Genomic DNA, 16,987 nt, shown 5'->3' with positions numbered 1-16,987 from the left:
TCAGAGCTTTTATTGGCTCGAGCGAAGCTAGAGAGGAGTAATTGATTTATGTTTGTTTTATTAACGGACCGTCCCCCATATGTAGGTTTGCACTTTTATTTCAGTGATACAACATAGTAATTTATTGCCGATGATGCGGACTCCCAAACTAGGTCTCGCGGACCCCCAAGGGAAGCCAGTTGGAGAACCAGCGGTGTAAAGCGAGGTCGCGGGTTTTTGTGCGTGGTGGTCGTGTGAAATCGGTTCGTGTCACGACCCCGCTGACGCTGCGGCAATGTGTTGCGCAGTGTGTCTTTGTCCTGCGAGGTGGGGGAGAGTGTGCCCCGGCCTTGCCCGCTGTACCAACCTGATTGAAAGGTGCGTCTGGCCTTTAGCCTCTCGTGTGGTCGGTCTGCACACGCACGCGCTTTCGCACAGCGGGCGGGGGTGGAAATCCAATTGTGTCTTTTCCCCCCGCCAATTACAGCACTCGTCATTCTCCCCTTACTCGCCGCCTTCGTTAACAAGCAATCTTGTTAATGTCAGTGGACCTATTTCGCCCCCTCCTGCTGTTCTCTCACATTCGGGAAAACGAGAGCAAACGTTGAGATTCACAGAAAAGCGTCCATCACAAAGACGGTGTATATGAAATTTGTTTAAAAAAAAAAAAAAAAAAAAATTTACAGTAATCCCTTGTTATATCGCGCTTCATTTATTACAGATATATATATTTGTAAAGATCAGTCAAAGCAACCTTACTGTGTACCTTACCTGTTTAAAACACAAGCCACTGTCAGAGTTTTATGAAATAAATTCACCAATACCAACCTCAGCCTGACTAATAGCAAAGGCAACACACTTGTAACAATATCGACAGGAGAAATGTCGATGCAAGTTGGCATTGATAGACGTATGAAATTTATATAGTCATAATTTAGTTGCTACTTCGCGGATTGCATTTATTGCGGGGGAGTTCGAGAGCGTAACCCCCACGATAAACGATTGTTTGCTGTAGAAATACATCGAGACTCCTGACCTGGTTGCTTTTTCCCCGCTTTGCGCCGCTGAGTGGCTGGCGAGGCCGCGGCTAAATCTGCACCGCAGCCCAGACGCTTCCCGTCGCGCGCGCGTGTGCGCGCGGAATGAATAATGTCCAGCCATTGAGTGCCGTAAATTATTCAGAGGCTTCATGCGTGGAAACATTATAATTCCATGTTGAGAATGAATTAGCCTCCGTTTGGCCCTCAGGCGCATTTCTCACTCAACCTCAAGGCCTCATGGGAGATTAAAAGTGCCAAATGCCATTGAAGATGGACCTGCGCTTTTTATTCCAGCCATGTTGAGTGGCCGGCAGCACCTGAACTGTTCGACTGTGTGGTGTCTATGAATGAAATTACACCGCTGGTCCAAGTGCCCGAATACAATTGAATGGCTATGTCCCATGTCATGTGACCCGTATCCCATATTGCACGGAAATGACGACGCGAGCGTCATTTGGAGGCCGTGACAACATGGAAGTAAACAACAGTACATGCATAATAATGACGTTCACACCATAGCTATGAAGAGTAGCGACGCCAGCGTGCTGTAGCAGCCCAGGTAACCAACGTGCCTCGGCGGCGACGACCCATCCTAACTTGCTTATTTCCCAACCCATTTTCATGAGCTTTACTTTTTCGACAACGCCAAAGCGTGTGCTATCAATATGTAACATTTGGGGGGAAAAAAACAAAACAACATATTTTTACAATTTAAAGGTTACTCCCAGTGCCGTTGTCGGGATCGTACGGCGTTGTACGCAACAATACGCCGCACAATGTGCCGGCATTCTTGGTCTTTTGGTTTTCTTGCAGTTCACACACACGGGATGCGCTGACGACTTTGACCCTCCTAGCTTAGCGTCGCCCGAGGAATACGGCTTTAAAGGGCCGTGTTGTATCTTCCTATTCATATCTGTGGTTCGCACACTCGCAGCCGACAACGAGACGTTCTCACGGCTGACAACGAGGCACTCGAAAGCGGCCACACCAGTCGACGATCCGAAGGGAAGCTGCATTCTCGTAGGCTTGGCTAGCAAGCTAACTGCATGTCACAATTGCACCGGATAGTCACTGATCTGAACAGGGCGTGACTGAAATGGTGAAAAACAGTTTAACGCCAGAGCTCCTCAACTGAGCACGACAGAGTTCTCTCTTTGCATATAATGTACTCAAATCAAACCAACGCAAACCTTATTTTGAAAATTTAAAATAAAAAAAAATTCAGAGGAAAAGTTTTGTGTCGCCAGATGATGCTCCTCTACTTCTTATTGAGTTTTGGACTTGAATTGAGTTGACAAAGTAAGTGCGTTAAGGGGTGCGTCAGCTCGCAAGGAACTTTGAACTCTGTGATAAGAGTGCGCTGGGAGGACAGACGTGTCAACTAAAAAACAAATCAAAAGTTCGAGGAATGTGCCCCAGGCTTAACCTGCAATTAGCAGGCTATGAATACTAACTGGGCTGCGACATCGCCGACTGCCGCACGACGCCGTTTGACCGCTGACTGCACGCACAATCGGAGCCTCCGCCGCTCATTGGCGCTTTGGGCAACAGATGACACCATCTCGGCCAATCGGCCGGCGGATGAGGGTGCGGGGCGACAGAGCGTCAGCCGGACCCACAACCTCCTGCAATTGTGAGGGTTAATCTGCTTTGTGTGCCTGCACGCAGCATCAGCACTCAAGCGAGACCCGTGACCTCTCACACCCGATTGTGGGGATGGGCCGGGACAGGCTTTCTTCCACGCCGAGCAGCTTTCCCACCATCTCGTGTCGAATGCTCGATGGTGGCATCAGCTTTACAGATAGCGAAATATTCTTCAAAAAAGAGGCTTCAAGCAGTTTAATGCCACTCCCATTAGAAGTTTACTGTCAAATTTAACATAAAGAGAATTACACTTTGTGTATTGAAACAAATATTTTTCCTTATGAAACTTTGCTAGCTTAATGCTAGCAAAGTTAGCTTAACACAATGCAAAACACCATGAATGGGCTAACAAAACTAGCATTGATGTTGTGCTGTGAGAGATATTACGTGTAAAAGGACGATATAACAATACTTACAGGCATATATTGTTTATCCTCTGTGAAAAATAACTAATATTACTTCAGCTTACTGAGCAGTTGTGACCGTCTTTTTCGTGAATACGTGTATATATTATATTTCCGAGGAGTCTGCTGCTGTGGAGATGTTTGCGGGAAGGCGACACAACCTCCTGGGAGAGCCTGTCAAACAATAAGCGCAGACTAAAAGTGTATTTCAACACTCCTTTTCTATTTCATCTCCGTAATGATTTGGGCTTCTACAGTCTTTTCATGTATATTTGACTGTGTGTTTGAGTTTCTTTTTTTTTTTTTTTTTTTTTTTTTTTTTTTGCAACAGTCCCCACTCGGGAGCCCAGAGGTTGAGCATGAACACACACACACACACACACACACACACATGCACTCGCCTCCCCAGCTGAGCCGGCTGTCTATTTATTCCTCGATTCATCCGATTCTTTATTTATTTTACACGGCCCTTCCTAATGCAAATAGGGTTTGGATGCTCCCTGCCGAACTGGGGCGCAGCACGGGACCGACGGTGTGTGTGTGTGTGTGTGTGTGTGTGTGTGTGTGTGTGTGAGAGAACCAGTGAGTAATAGAGCCAAAGTCCTTATCTGTCACCAGAGAGCTCCCTGGCTCTCTCTCAGCTGTCAATCATCCAACCCTGGAGACAAACAGTCAGCTTCAAACATAGGCAGAGAGGTTTGTGGGGGAAGGTGTTGAGGATGAGGGGATGAAGGAGCACAGGAGGGGGAGGTGCGGATGAAGGAGGTGAGGGGGCGGGTGGCAGGTGGATGAGGGAAGTTGAGGTGGATGGTCAAAAGATGCCTCCATGGGACCAATGGACCTGTGGAGCGCTCCAGGAATTAGACAGCCCGCCCTCCCATCATTCGCAAGCACGGGTGACTTTTTCACACCGCACTTTAGTAGCTAAAGTGGTTGCGAAGTGGCTGAAGCACACTCCCACGCACACACGCACATTCTGACACCCATAGCGCTCTTCAATATCTTGACAGGAGTGGATGGTGGTTTTCATGACCTGAAGCTGCTCTCTTTTAGATTTTCTCTCTGGCGCCTTGACTTCAACTTTAGTTCGTTTTTGTGACCGAGCTCGAAAGTCGTGAAATGAAATAGTGTGTTTTGTTGATCGCAAGTCTCTCACTGAATCAAGTCTGCCCACGCGCAGTACGAAGATGGAATAGTCCATTTCGTGAGAGGCGGTTGGGGGGTCGGGCACTGGAAACGATCGTGATAGATTAACTCATTCACTACCAGCAGTTTTTAAAGCAGTTCCAGGAGTTTTATAGCATTTTGACAGGATCAAAGAATGTGTTCTGTGAGAATATGAGCACCGAACCCACCAAAGGAAAGAGTTGACTCTTTTCGGTTTTGGTTTGGGGGTCGTGGGGGGAAGGCAGCCGAGGGTTTCAAGCCCAAATGGCTTCAAGATGCCGGAGTCCGACCAGCATGGGGAAGCGGGATTGTGGATTTAGCGCCATGCCCCCACTAGAATGCAAACACAATCATTGGCTTGGCTCTCATGTGGTGTACCTAATCAAGTGGCCTTTGAATCCCGAAAAGATCCTACAGGGATTTTTGTATTTGTGCACAGTGACACCTTGACGTACAAGTGCCCCAAGTTACGGGTTATTGCAGTAAATAACCGTTATTTGATCGCTTTTAAACTCGTAAGCGCGTGTTTCTTCTACCTTTCAAGTCAAAAGTGCTCTTTTGCAAGTTTACTTTGCGCAGTTGCACCGCACTTTTGGTTCCAGTCGACATCCCACCCACGAGTCTCCTGGCGCATATTTGGCGGTGCCGTGGGACCGCCGATGGATTACAGCGTTCCCCCGACACCGCGGCCCTGACTGAGGCGTCCTTAGCTGAAGTTTCAAACTCTTTGCAAACTGTGGCCTCTGAAGGGCGCACACACACACACACACACACACACTTACATAAACACACGCACACTCACTGGCAGGATCAACATCTCACCTCACTCCTCACCACTAAGTCGATGACTATTGGACGGTTCCTGTGTGTGTGTGTGTGTGTGTGTGTGTTGTCATGTGTCCACATATGCGTGTGCGCGCCCCATCCCAGGGTGACCTAATTAAATTAGCGAGGTGGTCGGCCTGAACAAGCTGAAGCTCAAAGACTCTTCACACGCCAGATGCCGCCATCCATTTAAGTATGTGTGTGGGTGAGTGAGTGTGTGTGTGTGTGTGTGTGTGTGTGATCCTCAGCACCATACTTCAACTGGGAAAACCTCAGTGGGGCTTTTAAGTGTGCGTGAATACACACACACACACACACACACGTCAGGACCTACAGTGCTGCATCCACACACACCTCCACTAAAGCGCCTTAATGGGGACCAATCCAGACTTGTATAAATCATCCCCAGGAGAAAAAAAAAAAAAAAAGCAGATGTGGGCAAAGTGAAGCTGTTCTGAGGTTGTGGGGAGACTAAGTGTGGCTTCACTTTCAGGTGACTCGTGATGCGCTGTGTCCCCGCTCGCCGATTCGCAATTCACTTCCAGACGTGTGGCTGACGTGGGCGGACATGTTTGGGGGGGAAAAAAAATAAAATAAATTTACGGTGGTCGTAGCGCTTGAACTGCCGCGCGGATAGCTGAGGAAGCTTTTCCGGATGTCATATATTATATATATTATATTGCTTAACACATTCACTGCCATTGACGGCTTTAGAAGTCAAATATCAATGTTAACTGGGAAAGCTGGCAGTGAATGAATTAAACACAACTAAAACATGCACTTAAATGATTTGATTAAAATGTAATGGATATATGTTAAATTTTGTTTTTCCTAAATAAAAGTTTGACAATAAACAGTTCTTATAGATTAAGGTCAAATACAACTGAACTGTTGTTGGGCGAGATTCGAACCTCCGACTTCCGAACTGTGTCCTGAAAGATCACGTTAAGTTTTTTGTCAGTTCCAGGATCATTGCTGTAGACTTATTCTCATCGTATTTTTCCTAGCTAGAATTTTAAGAGCTGGAGAAATGCGGTGGCGTTGGCGGGGGAAGTTGTGATGAGATGCCGATCACGGAGCGTCTGCGACGGCGAGAGTCACAAAGAAGCTGTGAACAAAAAGTTCTGAGCTGCAGACGCCGAAGCGGAAACATGAAAAACACACACGCAAAAAATTAAGTCAGGAAGGGGAGGAATGCAAATGAGGATGATGATGGCAACGTCAAAGCGAGACAGGATGGGGGGGGGAAAGTTCCTCCTGACCCGAATATGGCTGCCGTGCTCAAAGATGAGACGTAGAAGTCCTCCTCCATACTTTGCTTAGTTAGCTTGACGCCGCTTCAGCTTAATGCGATGCGCTCATCTGCCGCATTGTGTCCGACGCCGTACGCTCGGCTCAGCGGGAGCACCGCGACATTGGAGATGAAGGCCGTGAGGTACACGGTGTGTGTGTGTGTGTGTGTGTGTACTTGTGCTCTTTGCAAATGTCAAGCCATCCAGCATGGCTCCAACCTGCAACTGCGCTGTGATTTTTACTGGATGTGACACCGACGCTGCAGCATTCCCAACCGCCTCCTGTGTGTGTGTGTGATGACAAGGGCACAGTTACCTTCAAAGTCCCGAGGGGCTACCTCACTATTTTTTTATTTTTATTTTATTTTTTTGAAACCTCTGCTTTCGGGCTGCTTGCTTGCTTGAGTTAGGAAGGGATTCAACAAGTAGCAAATGTCAGTGCAAATGAGAGGACTGTCCATAAAGTTAGCATCATCACAAAGGCTGTTTTAAAAAAAAAAAAAAAAAAAAAAAAAAAAAGTAGGGTTGCAAAAGTCCAGGAATTTTCATAGTTAAACACTTTCTTCAGGTTTTTGGTCAGAAACTGGTCAACTGCTGGTTTACCAAAGAACAGAAAAAGGGAGTCAAAACCAAAAAGCATAGTCTTTGGTTTTTGGTCGCTTTGATTATCACCCAACAAAATATTTTGTGGGTCTTGAAAGATCAGTCAAAATGTTATGTACTGTGATGCCCTCGCACGTGAGCAAGGAGCGCTTTCAATTTTTCACCAAGGTCTGATGACAAAAATATGTTTTGATGCTTGAATTGGATATCTGTACTTTACATGACCAGTTAGTTTCCATTGAAAGTTTTCAATTTTCAAACACTGCTTCTGCATCCCCCGCGCCACCTCCCGTCTGTCTCTCTCTCTCTCTCTCTCTCTCTCTCTCTCTTGCTTTGCTGGCCCGCACGCCCGCCCGCCACATGGAAGCTGTTAACGCTGCTGTCGTTGATCGCGCTCACCACAAACATTCCTGAGGGCTTTGCAGCACTGGCTGACTTTGCGGCAACCTCGCGCGCCTCTCCGCTTGTCCTCGCAATGTTGGCGGGCCCGGTTTGCATGTAGCGAATTGGAACCTCCCCGCTGGTGGTCAAGGATAGACGGTTCCAATCGCTTTATTGAAGAAGCGGTGACAAAATAAACAAGAAAGCCGCATTCGTACGCTAACTTTTACAGCGGCGACGGACACCCGGGCACTCAAGTCGCAGACTGCCTAATAGTTAGCCAGTTAACATGATGTCGAACGAGAAAAGATGGCGGAAACAATACCTGCACCTCACGTGCATATTTTGTATTGGTATTGTTGTTTCATCATGTAAAATACATTTTAGGGCTGTCACTGTCGAATCTTTTCAGAATCATTTATCCTGTAGCCTGTTTCGTCCAGTACTCGAGTAATCACCCCCCCCCCCCCCCCCCAAAAAAAAATATTTCGGAAAAAAAAAGAGGGCTGGACTTTTATCCTTAAAATGCATAAGTTGGTATGACTATATGCTATAGACAGCAAAATCAGCCTTTGTTAAACGGTTAGCATTCAGGATTAGCATGAGCACACTTGCAATTACAATTTTAGGTAGAAACCCCGCTAACTGCCATTCAGCTCACTCATACATGATTTGATATGTACATTATGCATGTAATAGTGTCTTAAAAATCACTTACAGACACTCCTCTGTGGTTTTTGGCAATGTTTTTCACTGGTCCAACAATGCGCCCGTGTGCAACAAATGTCCGTGTGGTAAACCTGGCCAGTGGCCAAATGGTTTCGGGCGGCGCGAATATGCTTTTAATTTAATTACATTTTTTATTGCCCCGAGGCAGACATTTTTGCGTCGACGGAGTTTTGTGGTCCACTTAGCCGAGTCAGCCAAATCTTTTTTTCACAGCCATAATACATTTCTATGGGATTACTCAAATCATCGATGGGATGTCCGGTAGGATAATCAATAACAGTCAGTATCCCCAACCCTACTGCTGGAAACACGCTCGAAACAAATTCTCAAGATGCTAGATCAGAAAGCACAACGATATCATTCCTGTCACATCCTCACTGAACGCAAAATGCATCAACTTAGAAAACTGCATCATACTGTATGTCGTTTTTGTGTCGCCGCTGATGTTTTTGCCTCTCGGTTAAATGTAAGGTTAATGCTAACGGACACGCTCATCCCATGATAGAAGCGTCCTGAGGGATCTGGGCCAGGCCTCGGCCTCAACTCTCATCAATTTCCACGACAAGTCTCTCTTTGCTGCTGCTCCAAATGTTGGTCCATCACACTCAAAGAGCACTTGTGCTCTTCTTCTCCAGGGTATATGCTTCTTTAATGAAGACACTAATAACCATTATGGATATTTAAAGCCGCTTGTCCGACCCACGCGCTCATGGACAGCGGGCAGTCCATTTGGAATAAAAGGACATTATCATCATGGATTATTCAAATGGAACAAAAAAAAAAAGTTTAGTGGCCCTAATTGTTTGTTTGTGTGTGCAATATATATATTTTTTAAATTCCTATTTCATGTACAGTGCTGCCTTGAGATGCGATATGATTGCCCTTAAAAAAAAAAAAAATATTCTTTGTAGGGATAAATAGCACTCTGTACTATTGTACTTTGTAATAACATTATTCAATCCATTTTAAAGAACTGACTCATGGCAATAAATGATAATAAAAGCATATTTGCGGCCACTGTCTGTGTTTACTGCGCAGACTTTTGTTGCAGACAGAAGCGCTGTTGGACCAGTGATAAACATTGCTAAAAACGACAGAGGAGCCATCTGCAAGTGATTTTTTATTATTATTATTATTTTTTAAAGACACTACTAGATGTGAAATATGCCTGTAACTTGATGTATGAGTGAGCTGAATGGTCGTTAACGCTAGTGCGCTAATGCTAATCGCGAATGCGAAGCGTTTCGCAGAGGCTATTTTTTTTCTGTACAGTTGATCCCATTCATTTAGTACCAGCATATGCAGTTTAAAGATAGAAGTCCATGAGAATAAAATGCATGTTGGTAGTTAAAAAAAATGAAAAATGAGGGCGGGGATCACTCGTGTACGCAACGAAAGATCCATTTTTATCGATTCTAAAAAGATTTCATCGCGGCAGCCCTAATATATCGAGTTATGGTCGAATGGACTGTTACTTTCCTTCATTCGCCGCAGTCAGGTGTAAAAAAACAAAAACAAAAAAAACAACACACATTTGTGAAGGAATAACGACTGTTGTGTCAAACGAGGAGGAATTGAACCCGTGTTCCTATGTATTACATATTCCCGAGCATCTGTTCCCCATTACACTTCTGATTGCTGCAGCAAAACATTGGAAAATGCTAGCAGCTGCGTCTTGCTTCGTGTCTTTTCTCCACTCCGGCCAGTGATTTAATCCAGCGCTCAGGCTTGGAATAATATTTCTCCTCAAAGATGCCATGTTTCCCTCCTCTTCATCCTTAGCGCAGACATTTTATTCTTATTCTTATTATTATTCTTCCAGGAGATGGACAAATGTGTCGGTAAATTCATTTTGGATGTTTGCGGCGTTTCAAAACGGCGCGTCAGCTCGTGCTAACATATCGAAAATGCCAGATGTTTGGTATTTTCTCTCGTTTGTTTCATTTCCGATTTACAAATGGACATGTTGTACATAAATTACTCATTTTTCCTGCAGCCGATCGCTTTCCCGCCCCCCCCTCCGATCCCCTGCTGTGTGTTTGACGTTGTGTGTACATTGTGTGTCTGAAATTACTCCGTGAGATTAGAGCGGACAGCTTTATGCGGATGGGACGCCATAAATCTAGCCCGCCGCAAGAAAATGGCGGCGTGATCTTTCATTGTTCCCTTCGAGAACCCCATTTTGTTGGCTCCGCCTCCCGCCAAGCTGTATGCATTCAAGGACAGTGAAGGTTGACATCATGATTGATTTATTTACGAGGGTTACGCATCTATTTACTCAAATGTTAAAAAAAAAAAAAAAAGATTCGATTTGTTTTTCACAGCCAATGAAGGTATGGAAAAAGTATGCCATTTGGAAATGGCAAATGCGTCGGAACGCCTTCGCCGTGGATTTGATTATTTTCAGCCACGCATGACACACGCGCACATTCCACGCAAACAGACAAGCGGTGGCACCTGTGTGCCCAGCTCGGGATCCGCAATGGGCTCAGATTGCCGCTGTGGAATTTTGGAAATGTCCGTCGACATGCAGAGGAGAGGAGACACGCAAGTCCACCTTGCTTTTCAAATGTGTCAAATGGATGGGGAGGGGCAGCTGGGGAGCAGGAGGATTCAGCGGGGGCGGCGTAAGAAGACGCTCAAGGAGTGGGGGTCCCGGAGGTCGATGCTTGGGTGAAAAAAATGATGTTTCGGCCCGGGAGAAGAAAAGAAAGCCCCTCCTCCTCCTTCGCTCGAAAAAAAAAAAACTCCATCAGTGTCACCTCTGCCCCCCAACCACACCGCATTTCAAAGTGCGGCCACATGAATAGCTCCATTGTTGACGGCTGTGAGTTTAAAAAAAAAAAAAAAAAATGCAGTGAAAGGAAGCCCAAATGTTGATCGTGAGTCCGCTCGGATTCTGGAAAGTTGAGATCTGGGAAGTGAAAAAAGTTTGTGACATTTTCCTTAAAACTTGGGTCACTAATGCGTGAATTGTAATGTGGGGGGGGGAAAAAACAGAGGTCTTTATTTCGGAATCCCGTTATTCACATTCAACATGAAGCGTCAACAGCTGTGTCGAGGCTGAGAAGGATTGTCGGTGGCGAGTGTAAAATATGTTTCCCATCTCGCGACGGAGTTGTCTGCCGGTGGTGTACGTGTGTCAACGTAGCTTAACGCAATCCATTCCAGGAGGCTCCGCATCGTACGATAAAGTCACTTCGTTGTCAAATGCCCAATGCGTTTGGTCCAACTGAGACAGTGGATCCGAGAATCTGACCTGACGACTTCCTCCCGCCGTCCCTTGCAGGTTTCGAGACGATAAGGGCTACGTCCTTTACCCTCAGATCGGCGACCGGCTGGACCTGATCTGCCCTCCGCTGGACACGGCGCGCTCCACGCCCGAGTACGAGTTCTACAAGCTGTACCTGGTGTCGTCGCGGGAACAGGCGGACCGCTGCGAGGTGACGGGGCCGCCCAACATCGTGCTGACGTGCGACGAGCCCACGCGGGAACGCCGCTTCACCATCAAGTTCCAGGAGTTCTCGCCCAACCTGTGGGGCCACGAGTTCAAAAGCATGCACGACTACTACATCATCGGTGAGTGCGGCGTGAAGTGAATGTTTTGCTCGCTACGCTTGATCTCTGATTGGGGCCCGACTGCGTTTGTTTATCACGCTGACGGCCGTTAACATTGACGTTAACATCCACGTCGTAGCATACTGGTGGGTTGCCAGGTTTAAATTAAAAAAAACAAACACAAAAAACTTATAGTAACTTTTTAGTCACTGAACAAATGAAATTTAAAAAAAAACATTTGAAGCTAAAGCGAGACCCAGCTGGCGGCTGTGACAGCTTTTAAAAAATATATATAATTTCACGTGTACCTGTGGATGAAATAAAGCGTGCAGAGCAACTGTCGCCAAAATGCATCCGATCGACGTGGATGGGGCGAGGTCAAAATATCCACTCTCCTTTATTCTCCCCCACTTCCTCTGTTTGTGGCAACCGGCTTCTTCCTTGACAATTGCGCCATGTTTTTGTGGTTCAATGCGGTCTGCCGGTGTTTTTGCGCATTTCAGCGTCAGGGTCCAGTTTATCGGCCCCGTTTATTGTTTGCGTCAACCGCAAAAGGCGAGAACGCGTTTCGCTTTGGTCGATTCGGAGCAGGTTGTTCGGGCCTCTCCGGTACCTGACGATGAGATCATCAAGGGAAGTCGGGGCCCGGTTGTACAGAATGGAATGTTCCGGAAGCCGAGGGAGGGGGGAGGGGGGGGGGGGGCGCATTGTTTTATTCTGTTTTATTTTCACACACAATGCAAAAACACCTCAGGAGTGAGAGTGAGTTGTTTGGTTCTCTCCTCCCACGCACCTCGCAGGCGGGATGCACTCAGGTGCGCACACGCTATGTCTGTTCACTTCCTCTCATCTGCGGTGAGAAATGCAAAAAAAAAAAAAAAAAAATGTAAATAGATGAAGAGCGAGTCCTCGCTCTGCTTTGTGTCGGGTTCGACGTTTAACCGTGATGGGATGAAAAATCACATATTTATTTTCTCTTGGTAAATACCCCCCAAACACACATTGAAACGTATTCAAAGATACTTTTTAAACATTGTAAATGTCGGTGAAATGCAATTGCAATTTGAATAGATTTGTCAAGACAATTTAAAAATAATAATAATAATAATAATAACGTTTTATTTTATTTTTTTAAATTTTATTTACAGCTTCTATATTTGAATCCTTGTCCCTGCTGATGTGGGGGGGAAACAATAAATTTCAAAGCTTGTTTTGCATCAGGAGAAATAAAGCAAATCCCACAAGGGGGAAGAAAAACAAAAGTAAAACTTGCTTTGAATAAAGTCATTTTGTTTTTTTTGCATTTTCTATAAACCAAAGAGAACTGTGGATTAAAATCGGGAATTGGCCTTTGTGAGAAAAACAAAAAACGAAATAAACAAATCGGCGATTTCATTTGAAGGCCGTATCGCTCAGCCTGAGTGTGTGATTGAAAAATCCTTTCCTGACTTGATTTGGTCTTCCCGTGAGCACGCCAGTTAACATCCGACACTTTTATCGCCTCGACGCACACACGCGTTGCTCAGACGCATCGATTGACAGCTCCAGCCTGATCGATGGAGTCCGGAGGTCGCACGCACGCACGCACACACGCACACACACACACACACACACACACACACACACATGGATAGGTGTGAAAGCAGAGTAGCTTAAAGCGCAGAGCATCTGGCGCTGATAACTTATTGATAACGATATGTGAGCTTTAATTGGGATGGGCGCTTAATGAAGAGCAGCGCTTATGGTGTCCCGTTTCATGACGCTCCCACATCGTTAATAACCGGCTCATCGAAAGACGCATTTCGCGGCCTTAGTGACTTCAAGATGGCCGTACGAGGGGGATACGTGCCTGATCGCCATCATGCCTTCATTTCCAGACAATCTCCAAAATCACTGCGATTCAGGAAATAATCTTCCCGGATCAAAGGTCTTAGAGCCACGAGCGATGCAATAAATCAAACGATAAGCTGACTAAGCAGTTTAATAGGTGGGAATTAATCTGCGTATTACAGCAAGTATTACGGCGATCCATTTTGAACAAAACCCAAGCTTACGCAAATGTTTCTAACCGAAGTATTGTCACTTTCGATCTTGAGCTGGCATATCGCCGCACGGCTCCCGCAGTTATGTGACGCTTCTCGGACAGTTCAGCGTTTATAAAAAAAAAAATAATAATAATAAAAAAAAAAAAAAAAGTGAATCACATTTTATTTATTTCTTTTTTTCCAAATGAGACAGTAGGAACGGTGTTGACAGGGGGAGCAAGAAACAGTCCCGCGGAATCACGCACCTGTTGCTCTTTGAAAGGTCCATAATTTGATATAGACGATCAGGATATTCCAAAATTGGCACGGAACAGTGTCGGTGTGCATGGAACATGAACAGTACGCAAGGGTTAATGACTTTAAACTCACAAGCACGCTATTGCGTGGTCGTCACTGACAAGTACTAATGGCTTCATTTACAAATCGAGCGGCGGCGGGGATTTTCATCTAATGACTTTGTTTTGGAAGGTCACTAATGTATTACAGATGCCACTGCTGAGTAATCAGATTACTCGAATCCCATTAAAAGCCATTCTTTTCTTCCTTGCACCCCCCCCGGGGACGGGAGCGAGGGAGAGTGGCAAAATTGATTCGTCATACTCACTGATGGATGTTTTCATTCATAACAGGTCAGAGTTTATGAAAGTTTGTGTCCTCATCTCACACATGCACCAGATCTCACGCGCAAACATAACGTAGCATCAATATGCACACATCGATTGAGATACAGAGAAACCGGAAGAGTCACAGAAAGGCACCCGAGTGGAGATCCTTGGAAATTTTCAAGGCTCAAACATGTGATGTGAACTTTGCCGTTCGCCTCCTTGTTAGACAACAGCAAGCAAAAATGACGGAAACCGAATTAGTATGATGAGTAGACGAGTGTCTTAAATTTTTTTTTTGAAAAATAAATAACCAATCCACACGCGTCTTACTACTTCAAAAGGATTCAAACGTGACACACTCATGTGTCTGCAAACACGTCACGGTGAATGATGGCCGCCTCACAGTCAACATACATTTGACCTTGTGTGCATTAGTGTGTGTGTGTGTGTGTGTGTGTGTGCGCGCGCGTGCGTGCGATCTCCTTCACTCGCTCAACTCCCTCACTCGACCACGCACACACTTGACCACCGCTAACGAATGCACACTCACATCGGCGCACGCGGGGGGGGAGGGGGTGGGTGGGGGGGGGCCTTCCCCGATGATATGCACGCACACACACACGCACGCACACACTTACACGAACACGGACACACATTCGTAGCTGTAAACATCCTCAGAAATAGCTCCAAAAGTTTGCCGACTCGTTGTAGCGAGCAGGTCACACACTGCGGGACTGCTGTGGTGTTGTTGCATGCTGAGACAGATGGTGTGTGTGTGTGTGTGCACGCGCGCACAGGTTTTGTTGACGTGTTTCGTGAGTGCGCATGAATGCGGACCCCCCACCCCCCACCAACGCTTCCCCCCTTTGCCCGCGTGGGCGCGAATGAGCGAGCAACCGAAGGACTCCCAGCCGGGCTTTTATGCAGCAGGAGCCCCGGGGCTTTGCGGAGAGCCTGGCGCTCGCCGTCACTCACGGACCCACGTAAGCAACAAACTTAAAATGTATAATAGAAGAGTGAGTGGACTCTAAAAGCCGTGTGTTTTGAAGTCATTAATTGTGAGCGCGCGCGTTTGTGTGTGGTCTAATTGTTTGACGTTGCAGCGCAGTACGGCATTGTCAAAGTGTTCAATAATGCAGGGCTTGCGCGCTGAAATAAATGACACAAGCGGCGGCGGCGGCGGCGGATCCGGTTTGGAGGGATGAGGAGGGTGAAGGTGAGCAGCAGATGAAGAGGTGCAAGGGGGGTGGAGAGATGCGGCTCCGACAGACAAAAGAGGAGACGATGCGGCGGGAGGAAATCTGCACTGCGCAGTCAATGAGCTTCGCCCGCCGCCTCCACGTGGGATGCGCGCTCGGGTGTGTGAATGATGGAATCCGGGGAGTCCTGAGAAATGTATAGCTGCTGAATATTTGATGGTGTCGAAAGCCTTTTGACTTGTTGACGCTTAAGTGCGAGGAAAAGGACACAAAACAACAACGACCGAATTCTAGCAATGCACGTATTTTACTTCCTCTCGTGGCACAACACCAAACCAAAATGTCACAAAAAGCATCGACAGCGGTGCCGTGAGATACGAGTGGCCCGACTTGCAAATGTTTTTCAAAAATCGTTCACGACAAGACGTTTGGCATATCTAGTGAACAATTCTGCTTCTTCTTCTTCTTCAAGAAAAAAAAAAGAGGCCTCAAGTTGTTTATTGCCTCTACCAGTTGAAGTTTACTAACAAAGAAATTACATTAAAAAAAAAAAAAAAAAAAAAAAAAAAAAAGCACATAACTGTGCCTTAAAGTCTGCAGGCTTAATGTGGACACAAAATTGGAAATGCCATAGATGGGCTAAAAAAAAAAAAAAAAAAGGCATTTCTGTCATGGTGTTAAAACTCTCTAAGAAACGGATATTTGAACAAAACCATGGAGCAACTCACGTAGACAAATAATCCAATGTTCACAGGGTTATATTCGTTCTCCTCTACGAAGAATGACGAATATTACGGCGTCTTTCGGAGGTGGCAAAGGCGCCTGCACCAGAAGGAGCAACACAATCGCCACCGAAGTGCAGCAAAAAATATATCGAACACTGTTTACTGTCTTTACGTTCAATTTAATGACATCATCACTGTAGGTTTTTATAAACTACATTACGATCGAGTGCAATCTTTATGAAAAACACTTTACGACAATGTTTTGGGTGGCTGAAACTATATATATATATATATATATATATATATTGGGGGGTGGGGTGGAGTCATTTCAATTGTAGTTTAATCCGGATCTAATGCAAATGCAAAATCTCGGAACATGTTCAGGTTTTGTACTTTCCATATCCCAGATGAAACTTGACCTCCTTGCAGCGATTAAGATGAAAATGGAAGCTCCATTGATTTCAGCAGCCTTCGCCCAGGTGTCTTCCTCAGAGTGCCTTTCGCTTGAGAGCACGTTTTCCAGCCTCTCTTGAGCTTCATTCATCTTCATCGAAAATCCAGCTCTCTCCCTGTGGCCCGGTTCCATACTTGAGTCACTGGTCTGGAAAAACGCTTATTGAAATTTCAAAGCAAAGTTTCTTCATCGCAAATGACAAATATTGCCCCGGCAGTGGAGAGCGTTCCATCCTGGACCTCCGTGAATCTCACTGTATTTTTATTTATTTATATATATATATATATATATATATATATATATATAATAAATATTTTTTTTTTTTTCTTGGTAATAT

At 45.7% G+C, this 16,987-nt stretch overlaps 1 protein-coding gene across 2 annotated transcripts in view; it reads left to right on the top strand.

The window, feature by feature from the left end:
* Positions 1-16,987, top strand: part of efnb3b (ephrin-B3b) — a 46,047-nt gene that overhangs the window by 9,629 nt on the left and 19,431 nt on the right. For both annotated transcript variants that reach the window (XM_061669474.1, XM_061669475.1), the window contains one exon: positions 11,354-11,643. In XM_061669474.1, coding sequence (XP_061525458.1) covers positions 11,354-11,643 — 290 coding nt within the window. The remainder of the gene's footprint in view (positions 1-11,353; positions 11,644-16,987) is intronic.

This window comes from Phycodurus eques, chromosome 23 (assembly GCF_024500275.1).
Source record: "Phycodurus eques isolate BA_2022a chromosome 23, UOR_Pequ_1.1, whole genome shotgun sequence".
Taxonomy (NCBI): Eukaryota; Metazoa; Chordata; class Actinopteri; order Syngnathiformes; family Syngnathidae; genus Phycodurus; species Phycodurus eques.
The sequence above is the reverse complement of the archived record's forward strand: the minus strand, read 5'-3'. Positions and strand labels throughout refer to the sequence as shown.